At 45.6% G+C, this 24,943-nt stretch overlaps 1 protein-coding gene across 2 annotated transcripts; it reads right to left on the bottom strand.

The window, feature by feature from the left end:
• Positions 1 to 540: 540 nt before the first annotated feature.
• sac3d1 (SAC3 domain containing 1) lies at positions 541 to 13,906 on the bottom strand. Of its 2 annotated transcripts, XM_060846160.1 has the most exons (3): positions 13,803 to 13,906; positions 12,535 to 13,137; positions 541 to 1,831 (listed from the first exon to the last, which is right to left on the bottom strand). In XM_060846160.1, exons 2-3 carry the CDS (start codon positions 13,118 to 13,120, stop codon positions 1,374 to 1,376), a joined length of 1,044 nt encoding a protein of 347 aa, XP_060702143.1. In that variant the 5' UTR covers positions 13,121 to 13,137; positions 13,803 to 13,906; the 3' UTR covers positions 541 to 1,373. The 2 variants fall into 2 exon arrangements, with proteins under 2 accessions (XP_060702143.1, XP_060702142.1); XM_060846159.1 differs by lacking the exon at positions 13,803 to 13,906 and having other exon boundaries at positions 12,535 to 13,717.
• Positions 13,907 to 24,943: the final 11,037 nt, after the last annotated feature.

The raw sequence follows: 24,943 nt of genomic DNA, 5'->3' as shown, positions 1-24,943 counted from the left end.
TCATGCTCATTGCTCTGAGCCATGTCTGCCCAGGTACCTGAGCTCACAGCAACCTCCAGGCCACAGGCTTTTGTACACATCACTCTGTCCAGATGCAGCTCACTAAATGGCCAAACGAAACAAACAGAAACTGCCAGGAAAATTCACCTCTAAATTTATTTACCAGAGTGGTCAACATTTCCTGTGGACAACTGGCTACATTTTCTATTTTTTCGTGTTTCAGATGAAAAGTGTCTGTCATGTTTGGGTTCCTTTTTTTAAAACCAAAACAGTCCCAATGCAGCTCCCCACTGGTCAATTATAGCATTATCTCTTCTCCATCAGCTGTGACTCAGTAGAGAACACTCTCTCTCTGCATCAACAGCTTGTGGGTTCAGGTCCCAATCCAGGAACTCAGGCCCATAATCGAAGCTGACACCCCAGCAGTGAGGGGGTCCGGCGTTGTGTGCTGTGAAACCGAAGCCCCTTCAGATCTCCCCATTGAAAGTCAGCAACAGAAACAATTTGAAAGAACAGAAAGGAATTTCTTGCCAGTGTCAAGATTAATATTTATTGCATGATCAACATCCCTAAAACAATCATCTGGTCATTTATGTAACTGCGATTTGAGAGGTCTGATCGTGTCAACATTTGCTGCTGCACTTTCTAAATCACAACAATGACTTCATTGGCTGCAAAGTACTCGGCAAACCTCTGAAGATATTTAGATTCTGTAAAAATGATCATTTTTATTTTGTGTTTTCAAGTCTCCTGTACCAGCTTTCTATCAGGCTGTCACAGGTAAGAGGTCAACCATTCTATCGTCAGAGCACAGATACATTGATTTTATAAATTTTATATCAAAGCACTCCTTAAAATATAATTTCATTTTATCACATTCAAAATGTATTAAACAATGAACATTCAGAGAAAGGTAAGAAGAGGAAGGTTCCTGGACTGGGATTTCATCCTCACAGTCAGAATGGCAGGGGTTCATTTTCCATCAGAGCTAAAAGCTCAGAAACCCAGTGGAAGACCCAGTCAATCGACATCACAGAATGCAAACACTCCAACTGCCTTTAGTGAACATTTATTGCTGGGGATGTTGATGCTGGAAATGCAACTGTCTCCATCAAACATTCCCAGGACAGGGACAGCACGGGACCAGGCACAGAATAAGGCTCCCTTGACACTCTTCCCAGGAAGCACTCCCAGAAGCTCATTGACTGCCCACACTAATCCCTTCATAACAGCCGATAGGACACTATCTAATAATGTGGCTAGGCAGATTGCACCTGGATTAGTTCACTGTGGCCAAAGGTGTTTGAAACTTGAGAAGCTGAGAGTGGACAAGAGGAACTGCCCTTGTCAGCTGCTGTTCAGTCCAGTTTAAGTCAATCGCCATGAATGATGCTTGACTTTGATTTGCTTCCTTGTTTTTTGCTGACCAATCCCAGTTCTCGTTGCCGTGTCCCGGGACTAAAATCTCTATAGCAGCTCTTCTGGAAGCACACGGAGGTACCTGTCACCTCCAGGTTATGGCGCTGACAAAGCTCAGCAGCTGAGGGTACGCTGTCCATGCCCAGCAGGTTTGCCAGCCTCTGGAGAGGGTAGCGACAGTTACGGCTGCTGTAGCCATGGTTAAATAGCCGAAGCAGGTGATGCCGGAACTGCTGAATGTGCCGATAAATTGCACAGCTCTGCACGAAGGACAAACTGCCAACTTGTCGCAGACATCGCACATAGTTTCCCTCTGCGAAAGCTCGGTTCATGCCAAATGCCAGCTTCATGTCAGGTGAATCTCGGATGTGGTGAGGTAGGAGTAAGGCGTGTTGAAGAGCTTTCACTGAACCTGGAGACAGACGTGGGACAGATCAGGATCAAACACCAAAACTGACATGGGATTTAGCTGAATCCAGCCACATTTGATACCCATAATAGAAGCTCCAGCTACCAAATAAAACAACCATAGGAAACAGAAAATGTGAGTGATACCACAACACTAAAGCAAACTAAATGAATAGTGTGGATCTGAGCACAGGGAATGATATAAACAACAGGAATTGGAGGCAAGCTTACGAAGGGACGGAGAGATTAACACAAAAGCTAAAAAAATGCAGTGAGGTGTACTGTGAGCCTTTTATAATTAGAAGCGGTGAGGAATATTGCAAATGAAAATAAGGAACTGGCAGACTTGTTGAATATCGATTTAGTTTCGAGGAAAAGGATAAACTGTTTGCCATTCCAAATAAATTAATAAAGTATCAGTGATTGGAATTCACTGATGTAAAGATAAAGAAGCAAACTTTCAAAGACTGACTGAGGAATGCTGTCCGAGTAAAGGGGTGGCTGGCAAGTGGAAGGCTTTCAAAAATGAGTTAACGAGAGTTCAGGGCCAGCATGTTCCTGTTAGTGTGAAGGGTAAGGCTGGCAGGAGTAGGGAACACGACATCTAGAGATATTGAGGTTCTGGTCAAGAGAGAGGAGGCAGATGTCAGCTATGTACACTTGGGATCAAGTGAATCCCTTGAGGAGTATAAGATGTGTAGGAGTACACTTAAGAGGGAAATCAGAAGGGCAAAAAGGAGATATGAGGTAGTGTTGGCAGGTAATGTTAGGGAGAAATCAAAAAGAGAATCTACAAGTACATTAAGGGCAAAAGAGTAGCTAGGGAGAGACTACGACCCTTTAAAGATCAACAAGGACATCTATGCATGGAACAGGAAATGGGTGAGATACAAAATGAATATTTTTGCATCAATATTTACGTTGGAGAAAGGCACTGGAGCTAGGGAACTCTGGAAAATAAATCGTGATGTCTTGAAAAGAGTCCACATTACAGATGAGGAGGTGCTGGAGGTCTTAAAATGTATAAAGGTAGATAAATCCCTGGGACTCTGGTCAGGTGTATGCAGGACATTATGGGAAGCCCGGAAGAAATTGTGGGACCCCCAAGCAGAGATATTTGTGTCATTAACAGCCACAACTGAGATAACGGAAGACTGGGGGGATGGCTAATGTTGTGCCACTATTTTAAAAAGACTGCAAGAAAAAGCCAGGGAATGACAGACCAGTGAGCCTGGGTAAGTTGTTGCAGGGGATTCTGAGACACAGGATCTGCATGCATTTGGAAAGGTAGGGATAGTCAACATGGCTTTGTACATGGGAAATTGTGTCTCACATTCTTAATTGAGTTATTTGAAGAGGTTACCAAGACAATAGATAGAGTCATAGAGTTGTACAGCACGGAAACAGATCCTTCAGTCCAACTTGTCCATGCCAACCAGATATCCTCAACTCTTTTGATGTGATAGTAAAGCTTCCTCGACACTGTCCCCATCAAATACTCTCAGAACAGGTACAGCAAAGGGTTGATGCAGAGTAAATCTCCCACTACTCTTTTAAACTAAATGTAAATGGAAAGTAAAACTCCCTTGACACTATCTCCATCAAACATTACCTGGATAGTGAAAGCATGGGGTGAAACACAGAGTTAAGCTTCTTCAACTCATTTAAACTGAAAGTTAAGCTCTTGCAACACGGGGTACACTGTGATCTAGGGGTATACTGTTCTCAATCTCCATTGTAACTCATCACTTGAAGTGTGACTTTATGTAATTTAATACCAGCTCAGTCACCTATGTGTCTGTCATAATAGATCTTGGTCACAAATATTTGGAAAACATTTGCAAACTGAAAGCTTTGGCAATCTGAGAATTCAAATAAATAGCAACATCTCAGCACACACTTTAAATTCATTTGTGAGACATGGGCATCACTGGCTGGGCCCAGTATTTATTGCCTGTCCCTAATTGCCCCTTGAGAAGGTGGGGGTGAGCTGCCTTCTTGAACGGCTGCAGTCCACCTGCTGTGGGTTGACCCACAATACCCTTTGGGAGGGAATTGCAGGATTTTGACCCAGTGACAGTGAAGGAACAGCGATATATTTCCAAGTCAGGGTGGTGAAGGGCTTGGAGAGGAACTTGCAGTGGGTGATATTCCCACATATCTGCTGCTCTTGTCCTTTTAGATGAAAGCAGTTGTGGGTTTGGAAGATGTTGTCTAAGGATCTTTGGTGTAGTGTATCTTGTAGGTGGTACACACTGCTACTGAGTGTCGGTGGTAGAGGAAGTAGATACTTGTGGATGTGGTGCCATATCAAGCAGCTGCTCTGTCCTGGATGGTGTCAAGCTTCAGGAGTGTTGTTGGAGCTGCACTCATCCAGGCAAGTGGGGAGTATTCCATCCCACTCCTGACGTGTGCCTGTAGCTAGTGGGCAGGCTTTGGGGAGTCAGGAGGTCATAGAGTCATAGAGATGTACAGCATGGAAACAGACCCTCGGTCCAACCCGTCCATGCCGACCAGATATCCCAACCCAATCTAGTCCCACCTGCCAGCACCCGGCCCATATCCCTCCAAACCCTTCCTATTCATATACACATCCAGATGCCTCTTAAATATTGCAATTGTACCAGCCTCCATCACATCCTCTGGCAGCTCATTCATACATGTACCACCCTCTGTGTGAAAACGTTGCCCCTTAGATCTCTTTTATATCTTTCCCCTCTCTCCCTAAACCTATGCCCTCTAGTTCTGGACTCCCCGACCCCAGGGAAAAGACTTTGTCTATTTATCCTATCCAGGCCCCTCACAATTTTGTAAACCTCTATAACGTCACCCCTCAGCCTCCGACGCTCCAGGGAAAACAACCCCAGCCTGTTCAGCCTCTCCCTGTAGCTCAGATCCTCCAACCCTGGCAACATCCTTGTAAGTCTTTTCTGAACCCTTTCAAGTTTCACAACATCTTTCCGATAGGAAGGAGACCAGAACTGCATGCAATATTCCAACAGTGGCCTAACCAATGTCCTGTACAGCCGCAACATGACCTCCCAACTCCTGTATTCAATACTCTGACCAATAAAGGTTTGCATACCAAACGCCGCCTTCACTATCCTATCTACCTGCGATTCCACTTTCAGGGAGCTATGAACCTGTACTCCAAGGTCTCTTTGTTCAGTAACACTCCCTTGGTCCTTACCATTAAATGTATAAGTCCAGCTAAGATTTGCTTTCCCAAAATGCAGCACCTCACATTTATCTGAATTAAACTCCATCTGCCACCTCTCAGCCCATTGGCTTACTGGCACCTTTTCCTCTGCTACATCGATCACTGTATCGGCGCTGCCTCGTGCTCCCACGAGGAGGTTGAACAATTCATCCACTTTACCAACACCTTCCACCCCGACCTCAAATTTACCTGGACCATCTCAGACTCCTCCCTCCCCTTCCTAGACCTTTCCATTTCTATCTCGGGCGACCGAATCAACACGGACATTTACTATAAACCGACCGATTCCCACAGCTACCTACACTTCCTCCCACCCTGCCCCCTGTAAAAGCGCCATCCCATATTCCCATTCCTTCGTCTCCACCGCATCTGGTCCCAGGAGGACCAGTTCCAATATCGTACAACCCAGATGGCCCCCTTCTTCAAAGACCGCAATTTCCCCTCAGACATGATTGACGATGCCCTCCACCGCATCTCCTCTACTTCCCGCTCCTCCGCCCTTGAGCCCCGCCCCTCCAATCGCCACCAGGACAGAACCCCACTGGTTCTCACCTACCACCCCACCAACCTCCAGATACATCGTACCATCCGTTGTCATTTCCGCCACCTCCAAACGGACCCCACCACCAGGGATATATTTCCCTCCCCTCCCCTATCAGCATTCCGAAAAGACCACTCCCTCCGCGACTCCCTTGTCAGGTCCACACCCCCCACCGACCCAACCTCCACTCCTAGCACCTTCCCCTGCAACCGCAAGAAATGCAAAACTTGCGCCCACACCTCCTCCCTTACTTCCCTCCAAGGCCCCAAGGGATCCTTCCATATCCGCCACAAATTCACCTGCACCTCCACACACATCATTTACTGCATCCGCTGCACCTGATGTGGCCTCCTCTATATTGGGGAGACAGGCCGCCTACTTGCGGAATGTTTCAGAGAACACCTCTGGGACACACGGATCAACACGTTCTCCCCGTGTCTGCGTGGGTTTCCTCCGGGTGCTCCGGTTTCCTCCCACAGTCCAAAGATGTGCGGGTCAGGTGAATTGACCATGCTAAATTGCCCATAGTGTTAGGTAAGGGGTATGGGTAGGGGTATGGGTGGGTTGCGCTTTGGCGGGTCGGTGTGGACTTGTTGGGCCGAAGGGCCTGTTTCCACACTGTAAATAATCTAATCTAATCTAAACCAACCCAACCACCCTGTGGCTCAACACTTCAAATCCCCCTCCCACTCACCAAGGACGTGCAGATCCTTGGACTCCTCCATCGCCAGACCATAGCAACATGACGGCTGGAGGAAGAGCGCCTCATCTTCTGCCTAGGAACCCTCCAACCACAAGGGATGAACTCAAGATTTCTCCAGTTTCCTCATTGCCCCTCCCCCCCATCTTGTCTCAGTCCCAATCCTCGAACTCAGCACCACCTTCCTAACCTGCAATCTTCTTCCTGACCTCTCCGTCCCCACCCCACTCCAGCCTATCACCCTCACCTTGACCTCCTTCCACCTATCGCATTTCCAACGCCCCTCCCCCAAGTCCCTCCTCCCTACCTTTTATCTTAGCCTGCTGGACACACTTTCCTCATTCCTGAAGAAGGGCTTATGCCTGAAACGTCGATTCTCCTGCTCCTTGGATGCTGCCTGACCTGCTGCGCTTTTCCAGCAACACATTTTCAGCCCTGATCTTTGAGGGGCCCTATTCTCTCCCTAGTTACCCTTTTGTCCTTAATATATTTGTGAAAACCCTTTGGATTCTCCTTAATTCTATTTGCCAAAGCTATCTCATGTCCCCGTTTTGCCCTCCTGATTTCCCTCTCAAGTATATTCCTTCTACCTTTAGACTCTTCTAAGGAGTCACTCGATTTATCCTGTCTGTACCTGACATATGCTTCCTTCTTTTTCTTAACCAAACCCTCAATTTCTTTAGTCATCCAGTATTCCCTATATCTACCAGCCTTCCCTTTCACCCTGACAGGAATATACTTTCTCTGGATTCTTGTTATCTCATTTCTGAAGGCTTCTCATTTTCCAGCCGTCCCTTTACCTGCGAACATCTGCCTCCAATCAGCTTTTGAAAGTTCTTGCCTAATACCGTCACAATTGGCTTTTCTACAATTTAGAACTTCAACTTTTAGATCAACCAGATCTAAATAGTGATCCTTTTCCATCACTATTTTAAAACAAAAAGAATTATGGTCGCTGATCCCAAAGTGCTCCCCCACTGACACCTCAGTCACCTGCCCTGCCTTATTTCCCAAGGGTAGGTCAAGTTTTACAGCTTCTCCAGTAGGTACATCCACATACTGAATCAGAAAATTGTCTTGTACACACTGAACAAATTATTTTCCATCTAAATCTTTAACACTATAGCAATCCCAGTTGATGTTTGGAAAGTTAAAATCCTCTACATAACTACCCTATTATTCTCACAGATAGCTGAGATCTCCTTACAAGTTTGTTTCTCAATTTCCCTCTGACTATTGGGGGTTACTCGCCACAGTATTCCCAGCTTCTGACCTGCTCTTTCGGTGACAATATTTATATGGCGAGTCCAGTTCAGTTTCTGATCAAAAGTAACCCCCAGAATGCTGATAGTAGGGAATTCAGAATAGTTCAATCCTCTTTCACTGGAGATGATCATTGCCTGGCACTTGTGTTTCATGAATGTTACTTGTCACTTTTCAACCCAAGCCTACATATTGTCCAGTTCTTGTTGCATTTAAATATAAACTGTTTCAATAACTGGGGAATCATGATTAATGCTGGACATTGTGCAATCATCCCCAGTTCTGACGTTATGATTAAGGACAAGTCATTGATGGAGCAGCTGAAGACGGTTGGGCCAAGGAGGCTACTCTGAGGAACTCCTGTAGAGATGCCCTGAAGCTGAGATGACTGACCTCCAATAATCACAATCATTTCCAAATTGTCAGTTATGACTCTAAGCAGCAGAGAGTTTTCCCCTAATTGACCCATGATTCTGACTGAGTCCAGTTTTGACATCACAGTCAAACATGGTCCTGAGGTCAGAAGCTGTCCCTCTCCGCTCTCCTCTAGAATCCAGCTTCTTTGTCCATGCTTAGACCAAGGCTATGATGAGGTCAGGAGCTGATTGACCCTGGGGGAACCCAAACTGGGCATCACTGAGCAGGTTATTGCTGAGCAGGTGCTGCATGATAGCTCTGTTACTGACACCGTCCATCGCTTTACTGAGGATCGAGAGATGACTGATTGGGCAGTAATTGGCCAGGTTGGATTTGTCCTGCTTTTTGAATACAGGACACCTGGGTAATTTTCCACATTGCTGGGTAGACGCTGGTGTTGAAACTGCTTGGCTAGGGGAGTAGCAAGTTCTGGGACACAACTGTTTGGTACTATTGCCATAATGTTATCGAGGTCTGTAGGCAATCAGTATCTGATGCCTCCGACCATTTCTTGATATCACAGGGAGTGCACTGAACTGGCTGAATAGTATCTGAAATGCTGGAAACCACTGGAGGAGGCGGAGATGGATCATCCACTCAGCACTTCTGGCTGAAGATTGCTGCAAATGCATCAGCCTTATCTTTTCCTGTGATATGCTGGGTTCTTCCATCATCGACGATGGGGATATTTGTGAAGCCTTGACCTCCAGTGAGTTGTTTAAGTGTCCATCACAATTCATGATTGGGTGTGGCAGAACTGCAGAGCTTAGATCTGATCCATTGGTTTTGGGATTGCTCAGCTCGGTGTATTACTTGCTGCTTATGCTGTTTGGCATGAGACTGTTTGGCAGCTTCACCAGGTTGACCCCTTATTTTAAAGGAGGAGAAAGTGAGGATTGCAGGTGTGGGAGATCAGAATTGAGAGTGTGGCGCTGGAAAAGCAGAGCCAGTCAGGCAGCATCTGAGGAGCAGGAGAGTCAACATTTTGGGCATAAGCCCTTCATCGGGAATGAGGCTTGTGGTCGGTGGGGCGGGGAGCTGAGTGATAAATGGGGGGGGGGGGGCTGGGGGGGTAGGTAGCTGAGAATGTGATGAAGGTGGGGGAGACAGTGATAGGTCGGAGAGGAGGGTGGAGCAGATAGATGGGAAAGGTGATGGACAGGTCAGGTCAGGAGGACGGTGCCAAGTTGGAGTCTTGGGACTGGGATAATATGGGAGAAGGGAAATGAGGAAACTGGTTTTCTCTCAGCTACCTTCCCCCCAACCCCCAACTCCCTCTCATTTATCTCTTACCCTAGCCCACTAGCCTCATTCCTGATGAAGGGCTTATGCCCAACACATCGATTCTCTTGCTCCCTGGATGCTGCCTGACCTGCTGTGCTTTTCCAGCAACATACTGTTAAACCTTATTTTAGGGTCTGCCTAGTGCTGCACTTGGTATGCCCTCCTGGGCTCATGATTAAATCTCTGGCTTGACAGTAATGGTAGAGTGGGGTATATGCCATGCCATGAGGTTACAGGTAGAAATATAATTTGTTGTTTCTGATGCCCCAATGGGTGCCTAGTCTTGAACAGTAAATAATGGCGATAGTACCATACAACACTGTCTCTGTAAAATGTTATCATAGAATGGAAACCTGCCCTTCGACCCTCCAAAGAGTAACCCACCCAGACCCATTCCCCTACATTTAATCACTGAGTAATGCACCCAACCTACACATCCCTGAACACGATGGGCAATTTAGCATGACCAATTCACCTGACCTGCACATCTTTGGACTGAACTGGAACATCCGGAGGAAACCATGCAGATACGGGGAGAATGTGCAAACTCCACACAGACAGTCATCCAAGGCTGGAATCAAACCCGAGAACTGGCGCTGGGAGGCAGCAGTGCTAACCACTGAGCCACCATGCCACCCTGACAATACTTGATCTCTAAAACAGTGGTCACTCTTCCTGATAATGTTGAGCAAAGATACTCTGTGGTAGGTAAATTGTTAAGGACTAGGTCAAGAATGTCTTTCCTTTTTCTTGGTTCCCTCAGCAAATGCTGGAGAGCCTCTCTAGCAGCTGTGTCCTTTGGCACTCAAATTTACAACCCTCAGTGCTTCCTCTGATTGGTCATCAATCAGCAGCAGACTGATTCATCAGCCAAGGAAGGATGGTATATGATGATCAGCAGGAGGGTTTGACCTTACGCCATGAGACTCCATGGGTCCAGAGTCAATATTGAGGACTCCCAGGGCACCTCCTGTATATCACTGTGCCACCACCACCTCAAAAACTACATGAATCCATGCAAGACCCTGTTATCTCACTTTTTAGATTAGAATCATTCTAAACATTATGGCACAGACAGAGAACACAGGGGGCTAACACCTTCAACATACTGTCTAGCTAGCACCCATTGTTATAGTTAACCTGAGAATGTAACTTTAAAAAACGTTTTGTGATTTACACATGAAAGAGGTGAAGCTATCATGGTCATTCTAACAGATGAGAGACTTAACAAATAATCAAGGCAACTTTCAATGTATAATTTCAGTTATAGAGTCATAGAGACGTACAGCACGGAAACAGACCCTTCGGTCCAACCCGTCCATACAGACCCTTCGGTCCAACCCGTCCATGCCGACCACATATCCCAACCCAATCTAGTCCCACCTGCCAGCCCCCGGCCCATATCCCTCCAAACCCTTCCTATTCATATACCCATCCAAATGCCTCTTAAAATGTTGCAATTGTACCAGCCTCCACCACATCCTCTGGCAGCTCATTCCATACATGAATTCAAAAACAGCAAAGGCAGTAACTGTGCAGGTTCTCTCTCTCTCCCTCCTGCACTGTCCTCACCATGTGCTTCCTTTGTCTGTTCTTCTCCCTTTTAAAACTGCTGTTGTTTTGACTTTTTTTCCCCAAAGTTCCAAAACAATGCAGCAGCATATAAAACAGGAATTGCTGCTCCTGGAATTCGAGGAAATCCCCTCCAACGCCTAAAATACCTCAATAAAAAAAGGAGCAGCTCTTACAGCCAGAAATTTTTCCCATCCTCCATCTTGGATTACCCAGAATCCTCTAACATCACACTGTAAAGTTTTGCTATAAATTCTGTGTCTTACAATCTTATTCTCCAAAATCACCTGATGAAGGTGCAGCACCTCAAAAGCTACTGCTTCCAATTAAACCTGTTGGACTATAACCTGGTGTTGTGTGATTTGTAAATTTGTACACCCCGGTCCAACACCGCCATCTCCAAATCATACCTTGAAGATGTTCTCCTCCAGGGTGCAGTTCTATTTTGAGCGGAGACACGGGGGGGGAGAGAGGCGGTTAGGGATGCCCTCTATCACTCACAGCCAAAAATAGAAGTGACAGTGTCTCAGAACAACAGCTGCAGTGAGGAGGGACCAGTTTCACAGAATCATAGAATCCATGCAGAAAGGAAACTTACACTGACTTTTTCAACATATACTGACAGTGGCTGAAAACATCAGTCCAAAGTTTTTAAAATATAAAATCATGGATAAATAAAATTTCATAAGGGAACAGGCATATAAAGACACCTTTAGTGAACTGCAGGTAAAAGGAAGAGTCACCACTGTGTCATTAGGGAGGTGACCGGTGGTGGTTTAACCTGAGGGTCACCATACATCAGCCAAGGACTGAAGTTGAGAAGTGGGGGGAGATTCTGAACCAGCGTGGAAATTGAAGCTGCGCTATTGGCATCACTACACATTGCAAACCAGCCATTCAGCCAACTGAGCTAACCAACCCCTAACTGAAATACAACTCTTCAAACAATGAGCAAAGTTCTATTTGACAGATCAAGCAGCAGATGATCCCAAGGATATAGCTCTGAAAATCCTGCTTTCCATTGGTAAAGGCCTTCGCAGAATCAAACACATTCATTCTATCTGCGCTACAAATAGAAAGTTCTGGAATGTCAAAGAGCAACTCAAGATAAGAAATAACTTCAGGATTAACGACTCTAATTTACATTTTGCAGATAGCAACCCCAATAATTTATCGATCAGTTTATCAAAGATACCACAACAAAGGGAGGAGTTTATCATATAGCTTACTGACTTAATCATTGTCTCCACAACAAAAAAAACCTTCAGACAACCCTACCATTCTCCTTTCAGAGGGTCGGTAAGGTTATGGAATTCTCTTCTCTAGAAGGACTGGAGGCTGGCTCTTTAAACTTTATTCAATGCAGAGTTAGATTGTTTTTTGATAAACAAAAGAACAATACAACACAGGAACAGGCCATTCGGCCCTCCAAGCCTGCACCGACATATTTTGCCCTTCCATACTAAAACTGTCCTCACTTACAGGATCCATTTCTCTCTCCATTCTCTTCCTATTCATGTATTCAGGTGTTTCTTGAACGCTGCTGATAACAAAGAACATGGATAGAATAAGATTCAAGGGGAAAGGAGTGGGCAGAAGACAAAAAGGTTGTAGCTGACACTACAACCAGCTCAAACCTACACCAGCTTATTCGCAACCTTATTCTGATACACAGAGAAGTCAGTGATTAGTTTAAACTGCTGCACCTACCCAGGTTATAGAGAATAGCCAGAGCCTGAAATTCAGCTTCATTTTCATAAATCCCAGCAGAATAGTTGGCAAATAGCAAACTGAAACACTCCTGAACATGAATATCATTCATTTTTGGATCAAAAACCTGAATGGGTTCCTCACACAACCAGTATGAGGCACAGAGGAGGAAGCGTACACTCTTCTCCAGAATGGTCACTGCGATAGGCCCAGTGACCTTCTGGATGGTCATGTCTTGACGCACACTACGCAGTCGGTCAAACACATAATCGTAGACTTCCACCCAGGGCTCCTCATGCCGTGGGACAATCTCATCGATCAGATAATGGACAGTTTTAAGGAGGACACTGGCTGGACGAAGCTCGCATTGTTGAGCAGGTTCTTTTCCAGCTGCTGGTCGTGAGTATTCCTTCACTATTCTCCATGGGTCAGCGCTGGGCAGCCAGTCTCTCACAGTTCCCTCCAGGATTTCAAACTTGTGAAGTCTCTTCTGCCTCTGTCGTTCATCCCTCTCTCGATCCGGACACATCCCAGGACAGGTCCCTGTGAGGACCACATCTGGTTCTGCAAACCTCACAGACATCATTCAGCATGAGATCATTCCTGAAAATAAAGGGGAAAAGGAGTCACACAGGAATTTAATCTACTAAAGATAGAGAGAATTAGAAAGGAACAAGAAGTCAAAGGGAGGAATAGGGGAAGATGGGGAAAGGGAAATGACAGAAGGGAGCAAGGATGGAGAAAAGGGGACAGTAGGGGAAAATAAGGAGCAGGGTCGGGGAAGGGAGAGGGGGGAGATGGGGAGGGGGATGAGAATAGGGAGGGAGATGGGAGAATGGAGGGAAGGCAATGGAAATGAGGAGAGAATAGTGAGAGGGAGGAGTGGGGGGATGTGAGGGAGGAGGAGGATGAGGAGGGGGATCCCCAGCGCCGCTGGTGTCCGGGCGGGAAGTCGCTGCGAGGTTGATCGCGGCCCCAGGCCCCGCGGACTCTCCCCGGACCCGGCCCCAGGCCCCGCGGACTCTCCCCGGACCCGGGCCCAGGCCCCGCGGACTCTCCCCGGACCCGGGCCCAGGCCCCGCGGACTCTCCCCGGGCCCAAGCCCAGGCCCCGCGGACTCTCCCCGGGCCCAAGCCCAGGCCCCGCGGACTCTCCCCGGGCCCAAGCCCAGGCCCCGCGGACTCTCCCCGGACCCGGGCCTAAGCCTCGGCCTCCCGCAGGCCCCTCAGCCGCGGCCGGATGTCTCTTTAATTCTCCGTCAGACTCACCCTGTCCCTCGCCGCAACAACCCTCTACCTTCATATAGCGCCTGATAAGCACCAAGGCCCTGCATTGATCTAGTGCTTTACAAACACTGGAAGTCTCAGAGCGCTTCACAACAACAACTCAAAACAAATACCAGCCACAGCACTCACTCAGCGCTGCATTGAGATAGCCACCAGGCTTGAGCAGCTCCTGAACCTGGAACCTTGTGGTTCAGAGACAAATGGAGCAGAGTGGGATCTCACAGCATCTATTGTCAAACAAAATGTGACAATAAAAGGCCATATTCAAACACACAACCAGATAATGTAGACTTTCAGGACAGTGCTAATGGATAGAGAAATGCATTGGATTGTGTATGACGTGGAGGTGCCAGTGTTGGACAGTTACAATTCCCCCAACACCAGGCTATAGTCCAACAGGTTTATTTGGAAGCACTAGCTTTCAGAGCGCTGCTCCTTCACCAGGTGGCTGTGGTCCTGGTTTGTGAAAAGAATCCCAAAGTTTACAGCCCACTAACTAAAAAACATCTGCTAACTGAGGGAGAATATTAATCAGAGATACTGAAGATATCAGAGTGGGAGCCACACTCAGCTCTCAGAACAGGGTGTCCTACAGAGAAGGGAGGCAAAAACAGTGACTGCAGATGCTGGAAACCAGAGTCTAGATTAGAGTGGTGCTGGAAAGGCACAGCAGTTCAGGCAGCAACCGAGGAGCAGGAAAATCGACGTTTCAGGCAAAAGCCCTTCATCAGGTCCTACAGAGAAGGTGGAAGTTGGGATAATCTATTTGATCTTTAATATGTTAACATAAACTTTTTCCTTTCAAAAGTAAAAACAGTGCTGGAGAAGCTCAGCAGGTCCGGCAGCCTCTGTGGAGAGGGAAACAGTGTTAACGTTTCAAGTCTGGGCTGACTTTTGTTTGGTGAAGAGCTATGTCCAACATTAGGCCACAGCTGCAATGCTATATTCCTGATGAAGGGCTTTTGCCCGAAATGTCGATTTTCCTGCTTCTTGGATGCTGCCTGACCTGCTGTGCTTTTCCAGCACCACTCTAATCTAGACTCTGGTTTCCAGCATCTGCAATCATTGTTTTTACACAGCTGCAATACTGTGTACAGACCTGGTCACAATGCCATAGGCAACATGTGCTTTCACTAGAGAGGGTGCACAGGAGATTCACCAGGATGTTGGCTGGCCTGGGGTGCTGCAGCCCTGAATAGAGAGGCTGGGGTTTATTATGGAACAGAAAAGGCTGAGGGAGGGTCTGATTGAGTTCTACAAAGTTCTGAGGAGAATAGACAGGGTGGATTGAGAGAATCCTTTTCCCTTAGTGGTGGGTCAATAACCGGGGGTCACAGTTTTAAGGTAACAAGCAGAAGGTTTAAGGGGATCTGAGGGAAAAAAAAATTGATGGTGTTATATGTCTGGCACGCATTACTATGCTTAAAAGGGTGGTAGAGGTGGGAAATCTCAAGATATTTAAGAAGTATTTAGATGAACACTTGAAACGGATGCAAAGCAATGGGCTAAATGCTGGAAAATGAGATTAGATGGATGTTTGATGTCTGGTGTGAATATGATGGGCTGAAGGGCCTCTTCCTGTGCTGTAAAAAGCTCATAGCTTTAAGCTCAGGCTTTAGCAGGGCATCGCAACGTAAAACAGACTTCAATAACACTTCCTTTATTTAAGTTGTTTGTTTATTCCAAATGTTGTTTTAAGGTTAAACTTGCATTGCTATCTTTAGAAAGGAATAAAGCAATAAGAGAGTGCCCTCTTGACTCTAAATCCCTCCCCAATTGCATGTCTGTGAGTGGTAAACGCTTTCATAGTGCAACAAAGGGTTTGAGCAGCTGACATCGATAGGGTTGTTGTCTTGGCCTACATTGTCATTTCCATAATTCCCCGGGCTGCCCATGGCCACGCTGACTGGTGACTCGAGCCAGTCCTCTGTTGAATCTGCATCACTCTCACTGTAATCGCTCTGTGAAATCTCTTCTAGAAAGATATCTAGATATTCAGGGTTTTGCCAGTCCTCATTCTGTATATCGTTCAGGTCGTCCACTTCATTCTCGCTAATGCCCTCTGTTAGAAATTTTCTGATCTGATAACCACGATAGGCTGCTTGGATTATAACTGCAGCCTCAGCCTGTTTCCGGATCTGTGCTCGGGTCTGGTAACCTTTCCAAGCTGCCTGGATCATCAGAGCGGCCTTCACTTCTTCCTGGTAGCGTTTTCGAGTCTGCAGGGACCTCTTTTGACACTCCTGGTATTGTTGTTTGAAATGACAAGGCGTTGAGCGTATCTTGTTCAAGACAAGCTCAGAGTTGTAAGGAGTGGTTGCAAAGAGATTTTTCCGAGATGCTGACACTATTGGTCTGGAGATACCCACGGACAGAGTCCCATCTGTTAATGTCATTCCCAGTGAAGACACCGCTCTCTGGCGAAGAGAGGTTGATGACTGTGAAGCCATCAGTTTGACATCTCCTGAAACAGTTGTCTCCTTGCTTTCTCGATGCGTGTCTCCATCTGGCAGGTCATGGAGGTAAGGCTTACTGTAAAGGCCTCTCTGCCATTCTCTTGGCCTATCGTGAGAGGTGATGGAACTTGATTCAACCTGAGTTCCAGCAGCACAAGTCTTGTACATCAAGGTGCCACTAACATGGTCCGCTTCATTGACCTGTTGATTGTTGTTGGTTGACATGTCTGTATTCACTGAGCATTGCACAGTCGATGACTCATAGACTGAGACAGGCTGCATGGTTGTTGCCATTTCAAGTTGCTTGGCTTTGTTCACGAAGTTAGAAAAAGTGGCTGGCTGTTCATCCAGTGAGTTGGTATACTTGATCAGTTTCCTGTTCATTTCAGGGCTAGTTGACGTGGAAGACGCCATATATTCTGACTTATTGGTAATTTTAAGCACAGGTTGATCAGTCTGGGATAGGTTTGCAATGCTGTTTTTCAGGAGATTTGCACTCTCGTCTTCTGTGTCTGTATTTGTGCCATAGCTGTATCTGGGCCTCCTTGAGTTGGATGGCCTCTGTCCTGAATGGGTTTCTTTTCTCTCAGGAGATCCTTCAGAATACCTGTCTCCCTGTTTTGTATCAAAATGGGTTTCATAAGTGAACCCTTTGCCCCATCCCTCCAAACACTTTATTGCCCCTATCGTGAAACCATCTTGACAGTACTCATCTGTTTCATTTGTCACAGGGTTTTGTGATTCCGGACAGTTCCAAGTCTCAAAAACATTGATTTTATCCCTTGAATGTTTTGGTGTTTTCTTCCCAGGATAGTCAGTTGACAAAGAAATGTCTGCAAACCCACTGGGAATCTGCTCAGCAGCAAAATCAGTTTTCGAGTATGACTTAGACAAGCCATGTTCCATATCAGGGTTCTGTGTAATCAATACTTGTTGGATATTGCTCAGGTCCTTCACACCTGGTTCAAACTTCATGTGTTCCTTGACTAAATTCTTGTGTTTTATGTGTTTTCTCTTGATCTCAGGGGTTTTGATGTTGGATATCACAGTGTACTCCATCTTTTGTGAGACACGCAGGTTCGGTTCTGCAGGTGTGCTGTTGGAGTATTTATTGGGATTGTATCTAATCTCTTCTCCTTTATCCATACTAGCCCTATAGCTATACTTTGGACGCTGAGATGAAGGGCTAATGTAGGGGTCCCCCCAACTTTCATCTTCCACTGGAACAGTGATGTAGTTGTCAGAGACTCCGTATCTAGACTCTGGATATGAGCTGTAGAGATGAACCTTCTCTGATTGTTCCAGAATCTTCTCTCCCCCTCCGTTGCTGTCTCTCTCAACCCTGGGCTGGATCTGACTACTGGAATATTTGTCATCTCGTGACCGTCCCTTTGACCCCATGTCTGCTGGTACGTCTCTTGGCGATTCAGGTCTGGTCTTATTGAGTTTGCCTGTTTTGTTATCCTGGATATTCAAAGCCTCCTCCTCGGTCCCCTGGATCCACTGGGTGTTCATGCCATTCGCAGTGTCCTCTCTTGAGCTCCTTCGGGATTTCCTCTTGCTGTGCTCTGTTGGGGGTCGGGTTTCCATGAGCATCTGATTCTTGGTTTCAAAAGGATGAGGTACTAACTCAGACATATAAAGGTGGACATTGGGGCTATGCCTGTTTTCTGTCCGTCTCCTGTTCACATCTTTAGACTCTGGCCTTGGGGGTTTATCTGAGTTGCGATGCTTACCCTCAGTTACCTTTAGATCGGGGTTGTTGGTATTTGAGTGAGTAATGTGGGCGATTCTGCCGCAGTGCTCCTTTAGGGACTCTGGTGAAGGACTGTAGTACTTGTCATGGTGATGTCTGATGCTCTCTTCCTCTCCTTTCTCCAAGTTGGCCCTGTAACTATACTTTGGGCACCGTGCTGAGGAGTCCCCCCACCTTTCTCTCTCCACAGTCAAGGACCTATGGTTTTCAGGAATGCCGTACCTGGATTCTGGGTATGGATTCTCCCACCGTTCTAGAATTTTCTCACCACCTCCTCGACTGTCTCTTTCACCTCTGTAATGGGGCTGACCACTGACATCCTGCGACCTCCCCTTTGACCCCATGTCAGCTGTTGCTCCTCTAGTGTTATGTACAGAGGCAGATTTAAGGGATTTCCCTGGTTTGTCCTCCTTAATGATCAGGCTTTCCTCATGACAGCTCAGGGGCGTCTGGACAAGAACAACATTATTTCCATGATCCATCATATGACCTGAGAACACAACAGAGAAAGGTTTCATTTATAAATGTTATCAGATCTTTTCCTGGATTTACAGTGCAGCAGAGTTGAATTGATGGATGAAGTGTCCAAGGGATTATGTAGTGTTTAGGTAATACGAGGTCTAGATTTAAAGAATAGGCTTTCTTCATTTTCCTGCTCCTTGATAGCAAGTGTTCATACTGTGGCAGTAAATTCTAGAACTGTAGGCAACAGTTATGATGTTATCAGTGATGAGGAGATCCCCACACAAACTGAATGGTGATCTGACAGAGATAATAACTGTTTGAATATTGATGCTATGTTCATTAGTCATAGAACAACAAGAGAGAGTGGGTGGTGTGGGATTAGACTGGGTGGGACATTATAGGGCGTTGGATGTGAGGGAGAATGTGAGATTAGACTGAGTGGGATATTAGAATGTGCACAATGGGAGCAGGCAGTGGAGATAAGGCTGTGAGAATCATACCAGTGTGAATTGGATGGGTGACCAGCCAATTTCTATTCCAGAATATTCTATTCTCGAAACATGGAGATTTTTAGACGATAACACATTGGAGTAGAAGTAGACCATTCAACCCATCGAGACTTGTCTGCTGTTCAATGAGATCATGGCTGCTCTATTATTTCCCAGCTTTATTTTGTTTCCTTTTCACCATAAGACTTGACTTCCTTGCTGATTTAAAGTCTGTCTATCTCAATCTCAAATTTATTTAATTACCAGCCTCCCCAGACCTTGATGATAAATAATTGCATAAACTCACTTCTCTCAGAGAGAAAAACATCCTCATCTCCGTCTTCAATGGGTGACCCATTATTCTGAGACTATTCCCTCTAGCCCTGGACTGTCCCAGACAGAAACAACATTTACACATCTCCCATGGCGAGTCCTCTAAGAACTTTGTTTGATCACCTCTCATTCTTCTTAACTTCAAGGAGTATAGGCCCAATCTACTCAATGTCTCCTCATAAGACAATCCCTCCATACCTGGTATCAATCTAGTGAACTTTCTCTGGATAACCTCCAATGTCAGTATACCTCTCCTTATGAAAGGTGAGCAAAGCTGTTCACGTCGTTCCAGTTGTGGTCTGACTAATGCCTAATATAATTTTAGCAAAATCTGCCTACTTTTACAATCCATTCCCATTGAAATAAAGGAGAAAGTGAGGTCTGCAGATGCTGGAGATCAAAGCTGAAAATGTGTTGCTGGAAAAGCGCAGCAGGTCAGGCAGCATCCAAGGAACAGGAGATTTGACGTTTCAGGCCCTTCCTGAAGAAGGGCTTATGCTGCGCTTTTCCAGCAACACATTTTCACCATTGAAATAAAGGCCAACGATCCAATTGTTTTCACTATTAGCTGTTAGGCTTGGATGCAGCTTTTGTGATTCATACAAAAGGTCGCTGGAATCTCTCTGTTCTGTAGATTTCTGCAATCTTTCCCAATTTAAACAATATTTAATTTATTTATTTTTCCTGACGAAGTGCATAATATCACATTTTCCCAAATTATATTCTATCTGCTAAAGTTTTGCCAACTCATTTAACCTGGCTGTATCTCTTTGCAGACTTTTTGTGTCCTCCTCAATGTCTGCCCACCCCCCCCCCACCTAGTTTTGTGTCATCTGCACATTTGGTGAGAATATTCACTTCCATCGTCTAAGTCATTAATACATATTGTAAATAATTGTGCCCCTGCCCCCAGCTCTGATTCTTGTGGCACGTCTCTAGTTACACTTTGCCATTCTGACCCATTTACCCCAATCTTCTGTCTTATAGAAATATATATAGAACAGAACAACACAGTACAGACCCTTCGATGTTTTGCTGACCTTTTATCCTACTCTAAGATTAAACTTACCTACATACCCTTTATTTTACTATCATCCATGTACCTATCCAAGAGTCGCATAAATGCTCGTAATTATCAGATTCTACCATCACCACTGACAGTGCATTCCACACACCCACCACTCTGTGTGTAAAGAACTGACCTCTGACATCTCCCCGAAACCTTCCTCCAATCACCTTAAAATTATGCCCCCTCGTGATAGCCATTTCCACCCTGGGAAAAAGTCTTTGGCTATCCACTCTATCAATGCCTCTCATTATCCTGTACACCTCTCATCCTTCTTCACTCCAATGAGAAAAGCCCTAGCTCCCTCAACTTTTCTTCATAAGACATGCCCTCCAGTCCAGGCAGCATCCTGGTAAATCTCCTCTGGACCCTCTCTAAAGCTTCCACATCCTTCCAGTAATGAGGTGACCAGAACTGAATACAATATATCAAGTGTGGTCTAACCAGGGCTCTGTAGTGCTGCAGCATAACCTTGCAGCTCTTAAACCCAATCCCCCTGCTAATCAAAGTCAACACACCATATGCCTTCTTAACAACCCTATCAACTTTGACGGATCTATGGATGTGTACCCCAAGATCTCTCTGTTCCTCCACAATGCCAAGAACCCTGCCTTTAACCCTGTATTCTGCATTCAAATTCAACCTTTCAAAATGAATCACTTCACACTTTTCCAGGTTGAACTCCATCTGCCACTTCTCAGCCCAGCTCCAGATCCTGTCAATGTCCCGTTGCAATCTACAACAGCCCTCCATTTTATCCACAACTCCACCAAACTTCATGTCATCAACAAACCTTCTAACCCACCCTTCCACTTCCTCATCCAAGTCATTTATAAAAATCACAAAGAGCAGAGGTCCCAGTCCAGATCCCTGCAGAACACCATTGGTAACTGAGCTCCAGGCTGACTACTTTCCATCTACTACCACCCTCTGTCTGCTATGGGCCAGCCAATTCTGTATCCAGACAGCCAGGTTTCCCTGTATCCCATACCTCCTGGTTTTCTGAATGAGCCTACCAAGGGGAACCTTATCAAATGCCTTGCTAAAATCCATATACATCACATCCACTGCTCTACCATCTACATGTTTTGTCACATCCTCAAAGAATTCAATAGGGTTTGTGAGGCATGACTTGCCCCTCTCAAAGCCATGCTGACGATCTCTACTCAAGCTATGGTTTTCCAAGTAATCATAAATCTGGTCTTTCAGAATCTTCTCCAATACGTTGCCCCCACTGACCTAAGACCGACTGGTCTGTAATTCCCAGGATTATCCCGATTCCCTTTCTTGAACAAGGGAATAACATTTGTCAGGCTTCAATCAGCTGGTACTACTCCAGTGGACACTGAGGATCCAAAGATCATCACCAAAAGTGCAGCAATCTCTTCCCTAGCTTCCTGTAGACACCAAGGGGATATCCCAGGGGACTTATCTATCTTCATGATTTTCAAAATGTTCAGCTCATCCTCCTTAACAGCAACCTGTTTCAATATTTCAGCCTGTTTCACCTGTTTCAGTATATCAGCCTGTTTCTCCTGTTTCCTCATATCCGCCTGTTTCTCCTGTTTCAGTCTATCAGCCTGTTTCACCTGTTTCAGTATATCAGCCTGTTTCACCTGTTTCAGTCTATCAGCCTGTTTCACCTGTTTCAGTATATCAGCCTGTTTCACCTGTTTCTGTATATCAGCCTGTTTCACCTGTTTCAGTATATCAGCCTGTTTCACCTGTTTCAATATTTCAGCCTGTTTCACCTGTTTCAGTCTATCCGCCTGTTTCTCCTGTTTCAGTATATCAGCCTGTTTCACCTGTTTCAGTCTATCAGCCAGTTTCACCTGTTTCAGTATACCAGCCTGTTTCACCTGTTTCTGTATATCAGCCTGTTTCACCTGTTTTAGTTTACCAGCCTGTTTCACCTGTTTCAGTCTATCAGCCTGTTTCACCTGTTTCAGCATATCAGCCTGTTTCACCTGTTTCTGTATATCAGCCTGTTTTTCCTGTTTCAGTCTATCAGCCTGTTTCACCTGTTTCACCATATCAGCCTGTTTCACCTGTTTCAGCATATCAGCCTGTTTTTCCTGTTTCAGTCTATCAGCCTGTTTCACCTGTTTCAGTCTATCAGCCTGTTTCACCTGTTTCAGTCTATCAGCCAGTTTCACCTGTTTCAGTATACCAGCCTGTTTCACCTGTTTCTGTATATCAGCCTGTTTCACCTGTTTCAGTCTATCAGCCAGTTTCACCTGTTTCAGTATACCAGCCTGTTTCACCTGTTTCAGTATATCAGCCTGTTTCACCTGTTTCAGTATACCAGCCTGTTTCACCTGTTTCAGTCTATCAGCCTGTTTCACCTGTTTCAGTATACCAGCCTGTTTCACCTGTTTCTGTATATCAGCCTATTTCACCTGTTTCAGTCTATCAGCCTGTTTCACCTGTTTCTGTATACCAGCCTGTTTCACCTGTTTCAGCATATCAGCCTGTTTCTCCTGTTTCCTCATATCCGCCTGTTTCTCCTGTTTCAGTATATCAGCCTGTTTCACCTGTTTCAGTATATCAGCCTGTTTCACCTGTTTCAGTCTATCAGCCTGTTTCACCTGTTTCAGCATATCAGCCTGTTTCACCTGTTTCTGTATATCAGCCTGTTTTTCCTGTTTCAGTCTATCAGCCTGTTTCACCTGTTTCACCATATCAGCCTGTTTCACCTGTTTCAGCATATCAGCCTGTTTTTCCTGTTTCAGTCTATCAGCCTGTTTCACCTGTTTCAGTCTATCAGCCTGTTTCACCTGTTTCAGTATATCAGCCTGTTTCACCTGTTTCAGTCTATCAGCCAGTTTCACCTGTTTCAGTATACCAGCCTGTTTCACCTGTTTCAGTCTATCAGCCTGTTTCACCTGTTTCAGCATATCAGCCTGTTTCACCTGTTTCAGTATACCAGCCTGTTTCGCCATATCAGCCTGTTTCACCTGTTTCAGCATATCAGCCTGTTTTTCCTGTTTCAGTCTATCAGCCTGTTTCACCTGTTTCAGTCTATCAGCCTGTTTCACCTGTTTCAGTATATCAGCCTGTTTCACCTGTTTCAGTCTATCAGCCAGTTTCACCTGTTTCAGTATACCAGCCTGTTTCACCTGTTTCTGTATATCAGCCTGTTTCACCTGTTTTAGTTTACCAGCCTGTTTCACCTGTTTCAGTATATCAGCCTGTTTCACCTGTTTCAGTATACCAGCCTGTTTCACCTGTTTCAGTATATCAGCCTGTTTCACCTGTTTCAGTCTATCAGCCAGTTTCACCTGTTTCAGTATACCAGCCTGTTTCACCTGTTTCTGTATATCAGCCTATTTCACCTGTTTCAGTCTATCAGCCTGTTTCACCTGTTTCAGTATACCAGCCTGTTTCACCTGTTTCTGTATATCAGCCTGTTTCACCTGTTTTAGTTTACCAGCCTGTTTCACCTGTTTTAGTTTACCAGCCTGTTTCACCTGTTTCAGTATACCAGCCTGTTTCACCTGTTTCAGTCTATCAGCCTGTTTCACCTGTTTCAGTCTATCAGCCTGTTTCACCTGTTTCAGTATACCAGCCTGTTTCACCTGTTTCAGTCTATCAGCCTGTTTCACCTGTTTCAGTATACCAGCCTGTTTCACCTGTTTCAGTATATCAGCCTGTTTCACCTGTTTCAGTATACCAGCCTGTTTCACCTGTTTCAGTATATCAGCCTGTTTTTCCTGTTTCAGTATACCAGCCTGTTTCACCTGTTTCAGCATATCAGCCTGTTTCTCCTGTTTCAGTCTATCAGCCTGTTTCACCTGTTTCAGCATATCAGCCTGTTTCACCTGTTTCAGCATATCAGCCTGTTTCACCTGTTTCAGCATATCAGCCTGTTTCACCTGTTTCAGTCTATCAGCCTGTTTCACCTGTTTCAGCATATCAGCCTGTTTCACCTGTTTCAGCATATCAGCCTGTTTCTCCTGTTTCAGTCTATCAGCCTGTTTCACCTGTTTCAGCATATCAGCCTGTTTCACCTGTTTCAGTATACCAGCCTGTTTCGCCATATCAGCCTGTTTCACCTGTTTCAGCATATCAGCCTGTTTTTCCTGTTTCAGTCTATCAGCCTGTTTCACCTGTTTCAGTCTATCAGCCTGTTTCACCTGTTTCAGTATATCAGCCTGTTTCACCTGTTTCAGTCTATCAGCCAGTTTCACCTGTTTCAGTATACCAGCCTGTTTCACCTGTTTCTGTATATCAGCCTGTTTCACCTGTTTCAGTCTATCAGCCTGTTTCACCTGTTTCAGTATACCAGCCTGTTTCACCTGTTTCTGTATATCAGCCTGTTTCACCTGTTTTAGTTTACCAGCCTGTTTCTCCTGTTTCAGTATACCAGCCTGTTTCGCCTGTTTCAGCATATCAGCCTGTTTTTCCTGTTTCAGTATATCAGCCTGTTTCACCTGTTTCAGTATACCAGCCTGTTTCACCTGTTTCAGTATATCAGCCTGTTTTTCCTGTTTCAGCATATCAGCCTGTTTCACCTGTTTCAGTATACCAGCCTGTTTCACCTGTTTCTGTATATCAGC

Source organism: Hemiscyllium ocellatum, chromosome 28 (assembly GCF_020745735.1).
Source record: "Hemiscyllium ocellatum isolate sHemOce1 chromosome 28, sHemOce1.pat.X.cur, whole genome shotgun sequence".
Taxonomy (NCBI): domain Eukaryota; kingdom Metazoa; phylum Chordata; class Chondrichthyes; order Orectolobiformes; family Hemiscylliidae; genus Hemiscyllium; species Hemiscyllium ocellatum.
The sequence above is the reverse complement of the archived record's forward strand: the minus strand, read 5'-3'. Positions and strand labels throughout refer to the sequence as shown.